At 29.8% G+C, this 15,691-nt stretch overlaps 1 protein-coding gene across 1 annotated transcript in view; it reads left to right on the top strand.

Moving 5' to 3' along the window:
- LOC139528235 (uncharacterized) overlaps window positions 1-15,691 on the top strand; it is a 123,091-nt gene that overhangs the window by 32,405 nt on the left and 74,995 nt on the right. The window contains exons 4-5 of the mRNA XM_071324117.1: window positions 7,774-7,919; window positions 13,864-13,939. Coding sequence (XP_071180218.1) covers window positions 7,774-7,919; window positions 13,864-13,939 — 222 coding nt within the window. The remainder of the gene's footprint in view (window positions 1-7,773; window positions 7,920-13,863; window positions 13,940-15,691) is intronic.

Genomic DNA, 15,691 nt, shown 5'->3' with positions numbered 1-15,691 from the left:
ATAAGAGCCTAATTTTATCACCTTTAGTAGTTTTAAAGGATTACGATTATCTAACAATTGAATGATTTATCTTGGATTCTCTATTGCCAGTCAGGAATTAGGATCGTAGAGGTGATTTATGACCTAATTTTCTCCCCTGCGATGAAAACCAATGTTTGTCTATCCCCATAAACAGAAGATTTAATGTCTGATTTTGTTTTTTTTGGGGGCAAGTTTTCTATTCTAGATTTGAACTATGGGTTCTTGCAGATGTGTTTATTTGTCAAAATGTGTAAATAAACTATCCCTGCTATATGTAGCCTTTGTTTCCAGCTGTTTAATGGGGATCACAAAATTCCTAAAGTAAGCTGTTGAATGGATAAAATATTAATTTCTTTGGTTTAAAAAGATTTGAATGAGCATTTATTTTTATAGTTTTGAATGCAAAGAACACAAACTATAATTTCAAATTTTTTGATGAAAAGGAAATGTTTTTTGCATCATAATTGTTGAATTTCAATGAAAACCAAAGAAGTGCATTTGGATTTATTTTTTAAAACAAGTGTTTAAGATGAAATAAAGTTTTGTAATAATAATTGACCTGTAAACTTCTATGATTTGATTTAGCGATTCATGTATTGATGTTTTAGGACTAGTTGATATCAAATTGATTGTTGTAATTTTCCACTCAATTAGAAACAGATTAATCTTAAATTTGATGCATATAGACCATCAAAAGAAAAGGGGATTTTATGATGATCTGATTCCGACCTCCCAGAAATGGCAAACCATCTGCGGACATGACACACAGTATTGGATGACAACCTTCTTATGACATTTCCAGGGGTATCAAATATGGCGGGATCAATATTAATAGCTTTCTTATTAAAATGATAAAAATCTATGACATATAATCTTAAATATTGTGAATGGAAATTTGACTTGAATAACCCCTTTACTCACATTGGAACCGATAACCATCTAACAAATTAGACTATAATTAGATCGTAAACTTTAATTATTACATTGACGATTTGTCATTATGACGATTGAATTTCTATCAATGTAAACCAAAGTACATCTTAAATTGTATCGAATTATAAAGGCCAAGATTTTGATAGATGTTATTATTTGAAACATATGATGATTATGCCTTTGATATTTTGATCCATTTTTTTGGTGCCATGAACCAACTGGCACAAATAATCAGAAAAATATTTTTTTTATAGATATAACTGTATATTTTGATTATTACCTTTCACAAATATTTTTCAACTGTAATAATTTTTGAAAGCATTACTTATTTTTTAAATGAAATGTCATTTTTGATATTTTGAATTACAAATATTTTAAAAAGGAGCAGACAATACTTCTATAAAAATGGGCCGTTATTTTTCTCGTTTAAATTGCTTTACAGTTTTCTTTTCAGGCCTTTCAGGTGACTATGTGGTATGGTTTTTGCTCATTGTTGAAGGCTGTAAGGTGACCTTTACCGTTGATAATTTCTGTGTCATTTTGTCCCTTTTTGAGAGTTATCTCATTGGCAATAGTACCACATCTTTTAATTTTTACATTTTAACTACATTCTCTTGCAATAAGACTGTCTACATAAATGTTTAGTTTAGTTTAAACATATTTTTTGATAGTAGACTGGGAAACAAGTTATTACAACTTATATTAATCCCTTTCCACTTTGCGGGTGCAAATGCAGCCTTGTAGTGGCATTAGCCTGCTCTTTTGTGAAATCTACATAGGTGTCTTTTACGTGCAAGAGATATTGCCCTCCCTTAACATGTGTCACCCATTTATCATCCTCTTCTGAGGGACTATCATCATTTCTCAAGAACATACTCACAAATGGTGTCAAGGGAGAGGCGAAAATTCACTTCCTGAAATTTTCTCCTAGGAACAGGGATCAAAGCAGAAACATTTTTAGTCTGATGCGCTAACAACTACACCAGTACTGCTCTCCTAAAAAGCATTGTTTGAAAGCAGTTTATGTATTGAATTAAATTAACACTTGGAAATACCATGATGATGTATTAAATATTGTCATCATACTACGTTTTAACTTAAGAATTCCTTTGTCTTAACAATTAAAGATATTTTTTGTTAAACAGGCAGATTTCATCTTCTGTAAAAATACCTCTATAGTTATAGATGGTATGAAAAATCAGATTATAACACTTTATTATTTCATTTAAATTCTGCGGTTTTGATTTAACAGAAGGAAGAATTTAACAATTCTGACACTTGTATATTTAACAAGGTTGCTTTTGGCGATAAAATCTCTCTTCTTAAAACAAAGGTCTTTAAAAATCAAATATTGAACAAATTCAACATGACAATGCCTACAACCTACTCATATGTCAAGCACGCGAGTCGTGGGGTATTTTGCACATGTATGATTTGAACCCTTTGCCCTTACCATGTCAATAACCTAGACAGGTCTTATTCAATATTGCATGCACTGTAAATCAAACGAGTGAGGTCTCAGTAAAGATTACGAATTATGTTAAGTTTATATGAATGAAACGATAACCGTCTTTTAATTCATTTGAATATCAAAATGTTTCGGTGAGATAAAGAGCCTACCTACGTTGTTTTATAAAATTTGACAAATTCAGGTGTTTAAACAATTAACGTTAAATTTAAAGGGAAGTCAACATCTATCGGAAAGTCCAATATTAGTCATGTCTTGGCAGTAGATAAAATAAAGTTTTCAAAAACAAAGAAGTAAAGTAATTGATAAAAACATGTAAACACATTACAAACAAAAGAATTGATATGAGACATATATTTAAAGCTTCGGTCTCAAGCACTCCTTATTAGATCATAGTTAGACTTACTTACACATAGAGAAGTTTATTTTTTGTTTATATTTGGAATATCTTTACATAAAGGATCAGACATTAGAAAAACAATGGGAATCTTAAGAGGTTAGTTCAAGACTTTGGAATTTACTTACAATTTTGACGCAATTGCTTTGAATTTTAACTCAATAAGAAATGATTCTAACTAACATGCTTCTTATGAATGACTCTGTATTATCTAAATATTGTGTTGAAAGTTTAAACTTGGAAACAATTTTGAAGTGCACTTGAACAGTAAAACTACTTTGTTTAACTTCAGAAAAAAAGATTTGTTTGAAATACCATTTATCGTATCTTTGAGCCAAAGGCAGTGGATTATAATTGTTTATATTTGCTAATCTTAAAAATTTGGGGATAAAAATTACTTTTGTTACATGTATAATAGTTCATCATGACAAAAATCCTTACTACCCTCCTTTGTTTTTAAGCCAAAAAGGGGGTCACTATACTGTTCAAACTGTATTTAAGTTGTTTAAGGTGACATGGCAATTGTTTACAACATCTTTGTTTATCTCTCCAACTTACAAGTTTATCAGACTGTTATAATGCAGATTTAAAGTTGAACAAACGGAGAGACCCACTTTATTCTTTTTTGATACATGTACTTTTTGCATCTACATTCTACATTCTATCAAATGAATAATAAATTTTGTATATTAACCACAAAATACACTTAAATTTTTAAAGGTGCATTGTATGACTTCACTTTGATTAAATAGTTCTAAAGATGTTTTAAATTTCCTTTTACATATTATATCAATAATATGGTTGTTTAACACTTGGTTGAACATAGTCCAAATATGCAACTTAATTTCATTGATTTTAATATGTTTTACGCAAATTAATTGGTTTTTACATGTTTTATGCAAATTAATAGGTTAAGTGTGACCTGGTTCTGTTTTATGAGGATGCACATTAAAATTGCAGAGTTTGCATGACCTAATATGTAAAATATTTTAAATCTCTTGCTTTAGTTCAAATCTACCTACAATGTTGAATATTTCAGTTCTTATTACATGTATTTTTGGTGGAATTTATTGTACAAAGGTTTAAATTCTTCTACATGTATGGATCATGTAAAATGGACATATTTATAAGAAATATATTCATACTCCAACCATGCTACATACACATTTTTTGCCCTTTTTGTGTGAATTAATAGTCAAAGTTTAACCTAGTTCTATTTTATAAAAATGCACATAAAAATTCAGATTTGGCATGCCTTAATATGTAAAATATTGTTATTGCTTTTCTTTATTCACATTTGACTATAAAGTGGATTATTTCGATACTTACAAGAATTCTGTAGTAGGATTTATTGTTGATTTAGTATCAGACATATGCATCAGACATGTATTTAACCGCAACCATTGCTTTTTGTACTGTCAAAATTGTAACGATCGTACAATCCATGTCATTGATCTTTTCTATTAGGATCTATCACTTCCGAGCAAGGTTGTAACACAGGGGGAAGGGAGTGGGGTAGGGGGGTCTTGATCCTGAAATCCTGGGCCTAAAAACACAAAATCCGGAGGTCCCGAATTTAGATAAATTTAAATCCCGACATCCCGAAATTCGAAAAAAGAATTCCTGGATCCTGAAAGGTCCTATCCCCCCTCAACACTTGTTAGTAGTAAAATGTATTTTTTTTATAAAAATTAAACATTGTTATGAATTCCATTTCCTTGACAAAGCAGAATTTAATTTGAATGTTAATCGTCTCAGTATTTATCGTAAAAGTACAAAAATTTACATATTGCATTGTGGGAGATCGTCATATTTCCATGATGGTTAAAAAGTCATTAGGAATGACAAACAAAAATCATATCATTTCCTGAGAAAGTATTGTAAAAACTGTCAATACTTGGGTTGTACAGTCACAATATCACAATATGTAAGACTTGTGCTGTCTGCAAAATTTTGAAAAAATTGTCAAATTAAAAAAAATGAAAAAATTATCACAATTTTTTTTTTTAAATACCTCACTGTTTTTCCTGTACTGCAATTTCATACCAGAGTAAAAACCAAGATAAGAGTCATAAAACTAGACCAGTTTTCTGTAAACATTTACACTGTATAAGTTGTCTTGTTTGTTTACTCTCATAGTAAATAAAGTGCCAAAAAAACTTCATTATATACCAATGAAGTTAAATTACGGGTAGGTCATGTAAGATTAAACTATTCACATTCATGAAATAAGCAATACACATAATACAGATTGACATGATTCCTGTGGTGTTAAAAACTTTGGTCCACTGTGTTTATAAAAAAGACTGCTGCACATGGAATTGACAGCTAGCATTATTCATACAGAAAAAAATAATGTAGTTACTTGACACTTTTAAAAATTGCCACACATGCTTACGTTCTAAAATACCCAAAGTATTAGTTTAGATGAAATATTATATAAATATATCTGATACCTTTTATGAGACAATTTTTTAATTTTTACTTTTTACATAATTAAAGACGTACATTGTATTTGTTGATACATTGGGGAGTTTATGGTGAAGTTTTGTTGAATTGTTTTCATTTGGCTTTGACGTAAACACAGTAAAGTTTTAATTCGGAGTGATTGATATATTTGGTCGAGCTCGAGGAGATAGATTATGTTTGTATAAGGTTTTACCAAAGAAGATATTATGCATACACAGTATGATACTTATACAAAAATGATTTGTCACATTTTATTTAAACTATTTGGTTCAGTATAAACAAACTGCAAGTCATACAAATGATTTAGGGAAATCATGTCTTGTAACAACTCCCAGTCTTGAAGAAAGCAGTACAGTGACCGTTAGTTGTTAATTTCTGTGTCATTTAGTCTCTCTTTAAGGTTTGTGTCATTCAGACATTGGCAATCATACCACATCTTTTTTGAAAATCAGTTGAAGTTAGTGAAATGGTCAGCAGGCTTCCATTTAGTGTTGGATCTACAGTTAAATCCCTGACCATACCAAGACTTACAGTGTATAAATTTTTAATTGTGATACACCTCTAAGTTTTTGCAAAAAAAAAAGAAGCTTTTTGACTGTGAACAATAAAGGATATTTTTACATCCTTGTTTGTTTGTTTTTAGACAGATAGTCATCTCATCTGCAATTATACCACATCTCCTTATTTTAATAAATACATGTTTCTATGGATAATTTCTCTATGTAAGGCTATAAACATCAATCTATGGATGTTAGTCTGGTAGAAATCATGTTTGATATTCATAGCACGAAAGTAGGACAATAAGGTGCACTCTAAAGTGCTGTAAATTGTGCATATTATTCCTGGCTGCTTAAACAGCAGACTTGTAACATTGGTATTATTTTCATCTCTGAGTTAATCATGTGGAATTAAGAAGTTTAAGGGTATGACTGGTTAAAAGCGAAGTTTCTGAACAATGTATCAGATCTGTGTTACACAATTTCTTGTGAACTGTTTCATTGTGAGCTAGCGTGTACTAAATCAATAAAAAAAAAGATGTGATATGTTTGCCAATAAGAAACTCTTCACAAGGTGATAAATCTGTGTAAAACATTATTCATAATATACATATCGCATAACAATTTGTCCTCATGGTTGAAAAATTACCAGCTTGTTCTTGAACATTGATCCATCTATCCATCTCTCATCCATCAATTCTTCCATCCATTCATTTTCTTTCATCCATTTTTCCATCCATCTTTGACAATCTATCCATACAATTTTTTTTCCATTTGTCCATCCCTCATTCCATTATTCCATCACTACATCTTTTGATCTTGAATAAAAAATGATCTATAAGCTGATTACCCTAAATTAACTTTTAAAGGACTTCAATTCAATATGTAGATTAATAACAAAACATTTAGTAAATTTTTAAGTATTATTTACAATCATTGAATTTGTATACTACATAAGAAATGATGTAAAGATTTGATACTTAGGTTTAAATGTCCTAGAACTGTTATGTGTCTTTTGTTGGGTTTTTGTCTCTATGTTCCCGTTTCTATTCCCATTCTCTAGTCTAAATAATAGGAACTTGACACTGTGTGATAATCTATTTGATTAGTTTGTTCTACTTAAATAATTTAATTTTGGATGTAACACGTCTTCTGATTGGCTGACGTTATTTTGTTATGAGCCCATAGACATAATTTAATCATGTGACCGTGACGTCATCAACATTTTTTGATGGTTTTCTACTGTTTAAAATTAAATTATAAGAAATGACTAATATTTTTTTCTGTCTATTCGAAATACCATAAAAAATGTGGTGTACACTGTCAAATAACCTGCTACACGCGTTATTCAGTGTGCACCACATTTTTTATGTTATTTCTTCATAGACAGAAAAAATATTACAGTCATTCCTTAAATGAACGTTTGAATGAAACAAAATGTAAATATTATGATCATTATTGAAGTGTTGTAGTGACGTGTCTCATATGCATTTGACGTAGTTGTACTGAATATATTCAAATGATTGACAAGTTTATCCAAAATAATGTCTTTGAAACATGTGTGTTTTATGATCTATTTGATAGTTTCTTGAACAGACATATATATTAGAACATAAACAAACAATAGCATACGAAATTAAAATGTGACAGACATTTTTCGAATGATTAAATGTTTTCAAATCCAAGCCATTAAGATATATAAAGATGTCTTCAAAAAGAGATTTGTATATTTACTGTTCTCTGAGGTCTGTGTGTAGTATATATTTAGGGTACTATTGGACATAAGAGATATATGACATTGAATTCTCAGTATAAGCAACTTTTCTGTCGTAAAACATTAATTTGGTAAATTTAATTGTAATTATGGATTACACTTTCATGGTATTTTATGTGGGTTCATAGAATTCAAGTCTTTATGATTTTAATTTTGTTTTATATCATAAGATAAAAAAAGTGAAATTAACTCAAATGGTATGTTTCTATTTCAGCATTTGAGTTACGAAGGAAACCAGTGGTTCATCAATTTGTTGATAGCTGTTTGAGGATAAATGGTGTCAAAAGGGACTTAACTCTAGATTCTACAGCTCAACAAGACTACAGTGGGGTTGATAGTAAAGACGAATTAAGAAAATTGGTATGGAATTTTATTTTAAAAATATTTGATTTATATTTTGCAAACCTGCCATTTATTCTAAGTGCAAAATTAAAAATGTTGACAAATAAAGAAAAAGCCAGGGAGAGGATGTAGAATTGTTAAAAGCTCTATGACCACAAAGTGATATAAAAAATACCTAAATTTATCTGAAGTCAACTTTGCCTGAGGAAGTTTAATCCTTATAGTTTCTTAATAAATTTTTATTTATCAACATAAAATTTTTAAAAATTCCATCTGGAGAGCTTTATTTAATTTCAGATGTCAACATTTTTAGTCATATAGATTTACAAAACCAAACTATCTATTGACATACCATAATCTTTTTTTTTACTTTTAAAAACCCATTCAGTTTTTCAAATAATAAAGATATATCAATGTTTTGACAAATACAACCAAAATTTATTTTATCAATTAAACCATGAGTCAAAGTTTTATGAAAGACAACAATGAAATTGAAAAGTAAGTGTCATTGATGATGTGATGATTTTTTTATTGTTGACAATAGTTATATATATATTTTATTTACAAAATACTTATCTTAGGAATCAGTTGTGACACAGAATATGTAGAAATTACAAATTAACATGCAACCAAGTGATTTATCGCGTAGATGAACATATTAATATCCCGTCAAAGCAACACTACACTTACCGACACTAATCTAGCATTGATTGTAAAAGATATCGTAAGTTTGGCAAGAAATTGACAAAAGTGTGAAATCGGAGAAATAAATTGAGACCCATTTGAACATATAATTGTTTGAAATTAACTTGAGTGTTTGTTTTATGATATTAATCAGATATTGAAAGCCTTGATAAATGTTTGTTTCACAATGAGGTACTAAGACTGATGGTACCTTGTACAATCTCTGACAGGGAACCATTGTCAGAGGTTACCAGTGTTGGTCCTTTATATAGTAAATGTTGATAGTACATGTGTGACAGATTACTTTTATTTTAATCAAAGTTATTTTTAGGTGCTAAATCTTAATGAAAGTATTGCCCTTGATTTATAAATACATGCAATGCCTAAAATAAAAGTTTATTGATGGAGGGTTTAAATGTCCTATGTTTTATGTCTAATATAGCTATTATGAATTAAAAGCCTGTCAGTACAATAGGTTTGACTGTTGATAAGTTAATTACTTATAATCTTATGGCATATTGTAAAAAAAGGTAAACCTTGAGGGGAAAATAAAAGGGTCCAAAATTAGGTTGAAAAAGAGAATGAAAACAAATAGATGTCTACTTTTTGATGTCTATCTTCATCAGTTTTTCTGTTGTTAGATCTCTGAATGAATGATTTTTTAACCCCATCTTTTTTTTTACAATGGATAGTTTACAATTGATATTTACCAGTTGTCTTAGCAGGACTGTTCCCTTAACTGTTGAATATTTTAAACAAAATTATCATGCAGCGAAAGTCTGTCCGTTATATGGGTTTACACTGTGAATGCTGAAGGGCAATTGGAGGATATTGACTGTTATAGAGATAATTTCTGCCTTTAAAGTTGCATAGAAGTTGAAGATATTTTGTGACTTTTGACTTTCCCTTTAAATTACATGTGACAGATAAAAAATGTGATTGGTCTAAACATTGCATTGTATTATCTATAGGAATAATACATGAAACTATGAGCTAGAAGCAAATTAAGCACTTAAAGTACATACATGTAGTTTTAAATATTAGTCAATATTTTTCTTCTTGAGATATTCCATTCACAAGCTAACTAGGAGGTCTGATCACGTTAAACACAGCACTTGACAATCTATATATAAAACAAAAAGGTGTTAAGAACAAGGATTAATATTATGAGCAAATAACATGTTTATTTTGTTATGTTCTTTATATATATTGAACTTGTACGATCCAACAAGAAGCTCTGACTATTCGTTGTGTAAATATTATAAGTACATTTTATGGGGTAATACTTACAAGTGTTTTTCTACTGTTTAGTAAAAAAAAACTTATTGCTTTGTGAGTTTACATTGAATGGCATAATTTTGCAGTTTGCATCTCCAAGATTATTTTTTTTACTCGTTTCATGTTCATTTTTTCCATGGATTTAAGCCACATTATTGAAAATCATAGAATTTTTTTTTTATTTTTTATATATAAGTTTGAGTGCCACACAAAATTGGCAGGTGCGTTTGACCGCAATATTGATGACTAGGATTGTCAGATTTCCTGCTTAAGGTTGATTGTTTTCTTAGGGCAATCTGGCTTCCCTCAATAAAAGCTGGCCTCAAGAGATAGCCAATTAGCGCTGGGAAAAAAAACCCACCAAAAATACTCAATTAATTGGAACCTCATAAAATTGATTATACACAGTGTATATGTTTTTTGAGAAATAATTTGAGTCCTTGTCCCCAAGGTTGCTGTAATCTTGGTAACAGTCACACCCTAATATATACATAATAAACAGTTGATATTATAATTCCAAAGGAAAACATTGAATGAAATATTATGAAATTCTATAGTAATGTGGTACCAAATGTCTAAATTTTTTGTTAAGAAGAAATTTTTAGGAAAGCCTTGTAGCCTGACATTTATCATATCTTCATTTAAAATGTTTTAAACTTCAAATTGAAATTTCAATGTAAGAACTTGGTTCCATTTCTTTAATTGCAACATGTGTAATTCCACCCTGTGTTACACAATAGACAAGTTAATTATTTTATTACGTAACTAATTTGACCAATTTTGGTCTTCACAAAAGAACATTTATATCTTTTAAGATATATACCATTTAAAATAATTATTTTTCATTTATTTCGTCATGGAAGTAATTGCCTTCAAATTTTGTCACCTTAATGTTCACCGTTATGACTATAATCCCTGTTGATTATAGGGGTTTACATAGATAGTTATTATCAAAACCTTGGCATGCTATTCACCATAATAATGAAAGGCCGTGTTTACTTTTTGTCGGAAATTCCTTTCATGTATTGGACTAGCATATCGTTAAAGAATCAATCCAAGATTTATCAATATATTTATTTTTCGTTAGGCCAATTTATTACATATATAGATAGATAGAGCCAAGTTTCAACAGAATGAAAACATTGATGTGTCTCGGATAATTTATTTTTCATTTTGGATATCGAGTCATTTTTGGTGTTATCATGAATTAAGCAGTTTTTAATTTTCGTACAGGACAGTGTAGATTACGATAACCTTTTATAAAAAGACGGATTTTGTGCCGATTGACATGATACACGACATTAAGATAGCAATTATTTGTCAGGAAGAATCGTAGAATGTTTTGGACAGTATATTGAATAGCCTTGTAACAGTTATATCAATTTTGAATTCTTTTGAATTACTTTAATTCGGCTATTTACACAATGTTTAAATCCTTACAAGTAAATATTTTGAGTGGGGGTAAATACCGTTTCAAACTAATTTTGCTGGAGGTCATGTGACAGCTAAATAAAAAAGAAAATTACAGTGTCATAGACATTAAATATAAACGACATGGATTCTCTTATATTTATTACTGATTTAAAACTTCGTAATGTATGGATTTAGTTATGGGAATATTTCATAACCGTTGACAGCTGGAAAATTTAAATGTTGAATATTGTTCTTCAATGGAGATTTATTTGAAATTATAAAAAACGTAGGCTATGTTTGTCAGTTACATGCATCGTAAATTAAGTTTGGATATGCCTACTGAACCACGATCACATCTTCTGTGGTCGCGGTCGCAGAGTTTGATCAGTACAAAGGTAAGGAACTTACGATTGAATTTTTTTTCTTTTGCAAAAATGTGCCATGAAAATATGAAAACAAAGTATTTTAAAAAGTCTTACAATTATTAAGAGATTTAGAGAACTTATGGTAACTTGAAATTTCAGCAAGCGCTTCATGTCTAGAAATTATGTTAAGTTGTCTGTCACTGATATGTAAATAGTTTCTCTATTATATTTGTTACAGATGAAAGACAATTATCTTGGAATTAAGGATATAAAATATTTGTTTTAAAAGAGGAATTCAGAATTTTCTGTTGGTCTTAGCGATTGCTAAGAACTTAGGGTTTAATTCAAATGATTATAATTAAGGGAGGAAGCTGAAATTTACAATAAACACTTATGTCCTTAACCCAATGCTATTGTTTTCCACAGCAACTGTTAACCTCAGGATGATCAATTTTGATACCCATGACAGCTGTGTCATAAAATTTTGCACCATATCTTCATTTCTCTTATTTTGAAAATATCTAATCAAATGTGTGAACTATCTAATCATGTATACAAGGTATAAAAAGAATAACCAGCGATTATTGACAGTAAAACTTACCATACCAAACCCCATAACCAAACTCCTACGGAAACCCCCAAGACAAAGACAAAAACAAAAACAATGGACACCCTTTTGTGTATCTTAATTCAAAACAAAACATTTTCATAATTGAAAGGACCCTGAATTTTTTTATTTTTGGGAAAATATTTGTCAAATATCGGCCATCTACATTATCCATTAAAATTCCTATCTTGAGTACTCATACCACATCTTCTTATATCTATATACAAAACTATTTAATTAAAAATTACCATTTTTAGAAGAAGAAAAAAAAGAAGGACACCTGTATTTTTACAGTTAAGCTTACATAATGTAAACCACAGGTGTAAAAATAGAATATACCTGTCAATTGATTTCAACATTCTTTTATGTTTTTAATAGATTACAGATTATAAACATTGGTTCTTGGCAGATCAATATCTCCTATGTGTTGAAACAATTTTCCACTACAACAGCTTCATAAATTTAATGAAATTTTCCCCTTTATTGACTAATATGGAGATTGATTTTCCACCTTTATACTTAAAACAAGTGTTTTGTCTTATTTATTGTTTGTGGTATAGACATCACTATGGATTCATTTGTTTCATGGATACAGATTTTTGTGGAATACGAAAAAAGTACATATTTGTTGATATATAATTTGGTGGTTTTGTCGAAGTCTGCCTCCAAGTCTATAGAAAATTTGTTATTTGTTGAACTTATAATTTCAAAGCTCATGTCTGTACATACAAATCCACGAAAATTGGTAATGAATCCACATAATAAGTGGAGGGTATTGGGGCTAGGTTGTGAAATAGATTGAATTGGGGGTTTTATGATGCACAGAAGGTCTTTTATTATGGTTGAATGGTCGACTTAAAATAGAAAGGTTTAGATAATGACTTTTCAGCTAAAAAATATTGTTTATTATTCTCTGAAAAATTCTAAATAAGGGTAAAGGGATCTTAGACTTATGTTGAAATAAATTATTTTTTGCCTTAGTTTAGGACACCTATTTATTTATTTTTCTTCATTTTATAAATACTCCCTGTTAAATTTTATCCTTTAAACATGGACTATAATCTTCACGAAAGATTCAGGGACAATAGAACAAAAACTTTGCAGCAGTGCAGAAATGTGTGTTATGCACACTGAGTGAAAAAAAGAGAAATTTGCATAAATCAAACAGCTGTCTTCTGCTCTTTGGTCTGGTTGTTGTCTCTTTGACTCATTCCCAGTTTCGTTCTCAAATATATGTACCGTTGTACTATTATATGTAAATATACATAGTCTGTACAAACACCCAAAAATGCACCAACAATAACAAGGATTATAACTCAGTTTCCGTTTTCTTTCTGTTGTTGCCTGTCCACTAATATTATGTACGTAGAAGTTGACCTTTTTAATGCACTTATTCTGGTTGAACAAAAATGCAAAAAACACTGAATTACATAAATGCTTATTTAGCATTCATAAACACGGTCCCCTGTTTATTGATGAACTAAACAAGCACTGAAGTGCAGAAACCATAAAATTAAACATGTTTGGTACAAATAACTATGGATTAACCTAAATATTTTTTAGTTCTAATTCTATGAAGCATTGGTGGTATAAATGTTACAATATATCTTTCCAGCTTACACAGACCAATGATTATGAAGAGAAGAAGCAGATACGATTAGCATTACGACAGCTTCGACAAAGAGATAGAGGTAATATATTGACATCAAAATTACAAAAAACTTTTGGCGTACAACTTTTCCTGCTTTTATCACATCAAGTTGCTTTTTAAAAAGAGAGTTTTTGGTTGTTTTTTTCTGACATTCAGTCTTAAATGGTATTGAGGAGCCAGAATTACAATAAAATTCATTCTCTATTATGCTGTATGGAAGCAGTAAAAGGTTTCCCAATGTTTAAACTGTATACTTTGAGTGTAGACCAGGAAGTTTTAGGTCCACTTATTCACAATTTGACTAATGAATTAATTTTAAGGCCACTTTTATTTGGCCATTTCAAGATTGTATATACAGTATATTTATTTATTTAAAGTCTCAGTCCTATAAACAGATTTCCAATAAAATGTTTGCTGCATTTTAATGCGATAGTAGAGGGGCATTATGTTTTCTGGTCTGTGCATCCGTTCATCCGTCTGTCTAGCTTCAGGTTAAAGTTTTTGGTCAAGGTAGTTTTTGATGAAGTTGAAGTCCAATCAACTAGAAACATGATATACATGTTTCCTATTTATGATCTTTCTTATTTTAATGCCAAATCAATTTTTTTTACCTCAATTTCTTGGTCAACTGAACATGGAAAATGATAATGCGAGTAGGGCATCCTTGTACTTTGGACATATTCTTGTTATTTTTTGTTTTTTAACTCTAATACCTCAATTGTAGTAAAAATAAAACTGTGATAAAAAAAAACCCAGAAAATTTGATACAAGTTTTAGTCATGATTTATTGAAAAAAAAATCATATACATTTACAACGATACAATGCAATCATTGGAAATCGAGTGACTCAAGTCAGTGATACAAATTACTCTCCTATTGAAACTTTAACAGTCTGTATCTTATATCAAGTAGTCATACTGATAGTTTTGTTTAGAGGATTACAACTTTGTATAGAATCAGACTTCCTATAGGGCTAACTTACAGATAATCTGACAATGTTGTCGAAACAGGTTCCTGTCAAGATAGATGACTACTTTTGACTGTCTCGTAGAAAAACGAAAAGTTTGCAAGAAATGGAAATATTTTTTTTGCATAGGATTTTTTCAATCAAATGCTGAAAATATGCTTTATAGTATTAATTGCATTGCAAAAAACAAATGTATCATCAAAAAAATTTACGTCAAGATATTCTTATGAATATCCTTTTCATATTGGATACAAATTTTATTAAGTCTGATGCAGACATTTCGTCAAAGCATTTCAACTGAGGTACTACACAGGCGTCAAAAGGCGTCATTATGGAGTAAAGGGGGTGGCGTCAAATGGCGTTATTATGGAGGAAAGGGTTAAGGAACACCAAATTTTTGCAACAAATTACAACTTTAATGGCATGATATGCTTCATTTAAACTTGAAACTGAAAAGGTTGCATGTGCATTTAGTGCAATGAAATATTTAGGGGAGTAGTGCCAAATTGTTTATATTAAAATTAAAGTTATTTAAGATTAGTGTTATTAGAACTACATAAAAATATTAAAATTGAAGAAATTTGGGTGAATTATTTTGATGAAAAAGAATTTAGTTTGGTAGGAGGGGTGGCCTTTTTACTGAACAAATTTCACCCATTTAAAAACTGTTGTTAAATTGCAATTCTTCAGTTATCTTGAACAGTATATCCGTTCTCAAATACTTAAATCAAATTCCAGAACTTTAACGTCATTGTGATTTCTAACACAATTTTAAATCTCTCTTATTATGGGGCAGATTTTCTTTTTTGACTTTAACATGGATTT

The sequence above is a fragment of the Mytilus edulis genome, chromosome 6 (assembly GCF_963676685.1).
Source record: "Mytilus edulis chromosome 6, xbMytEdul2.2, whole genome shotgun sequence".
NCBI classification, from domain to species: domain Eukaryota; kingdom Metazoa; phylum Mollusca; class Bivalvia; order Mytilida; family Mytilidae; genus Mytilus; species Mytilus edulis.
This window is presented reverse-complemented; position numbering and strand designations above follow the sequence as displayed.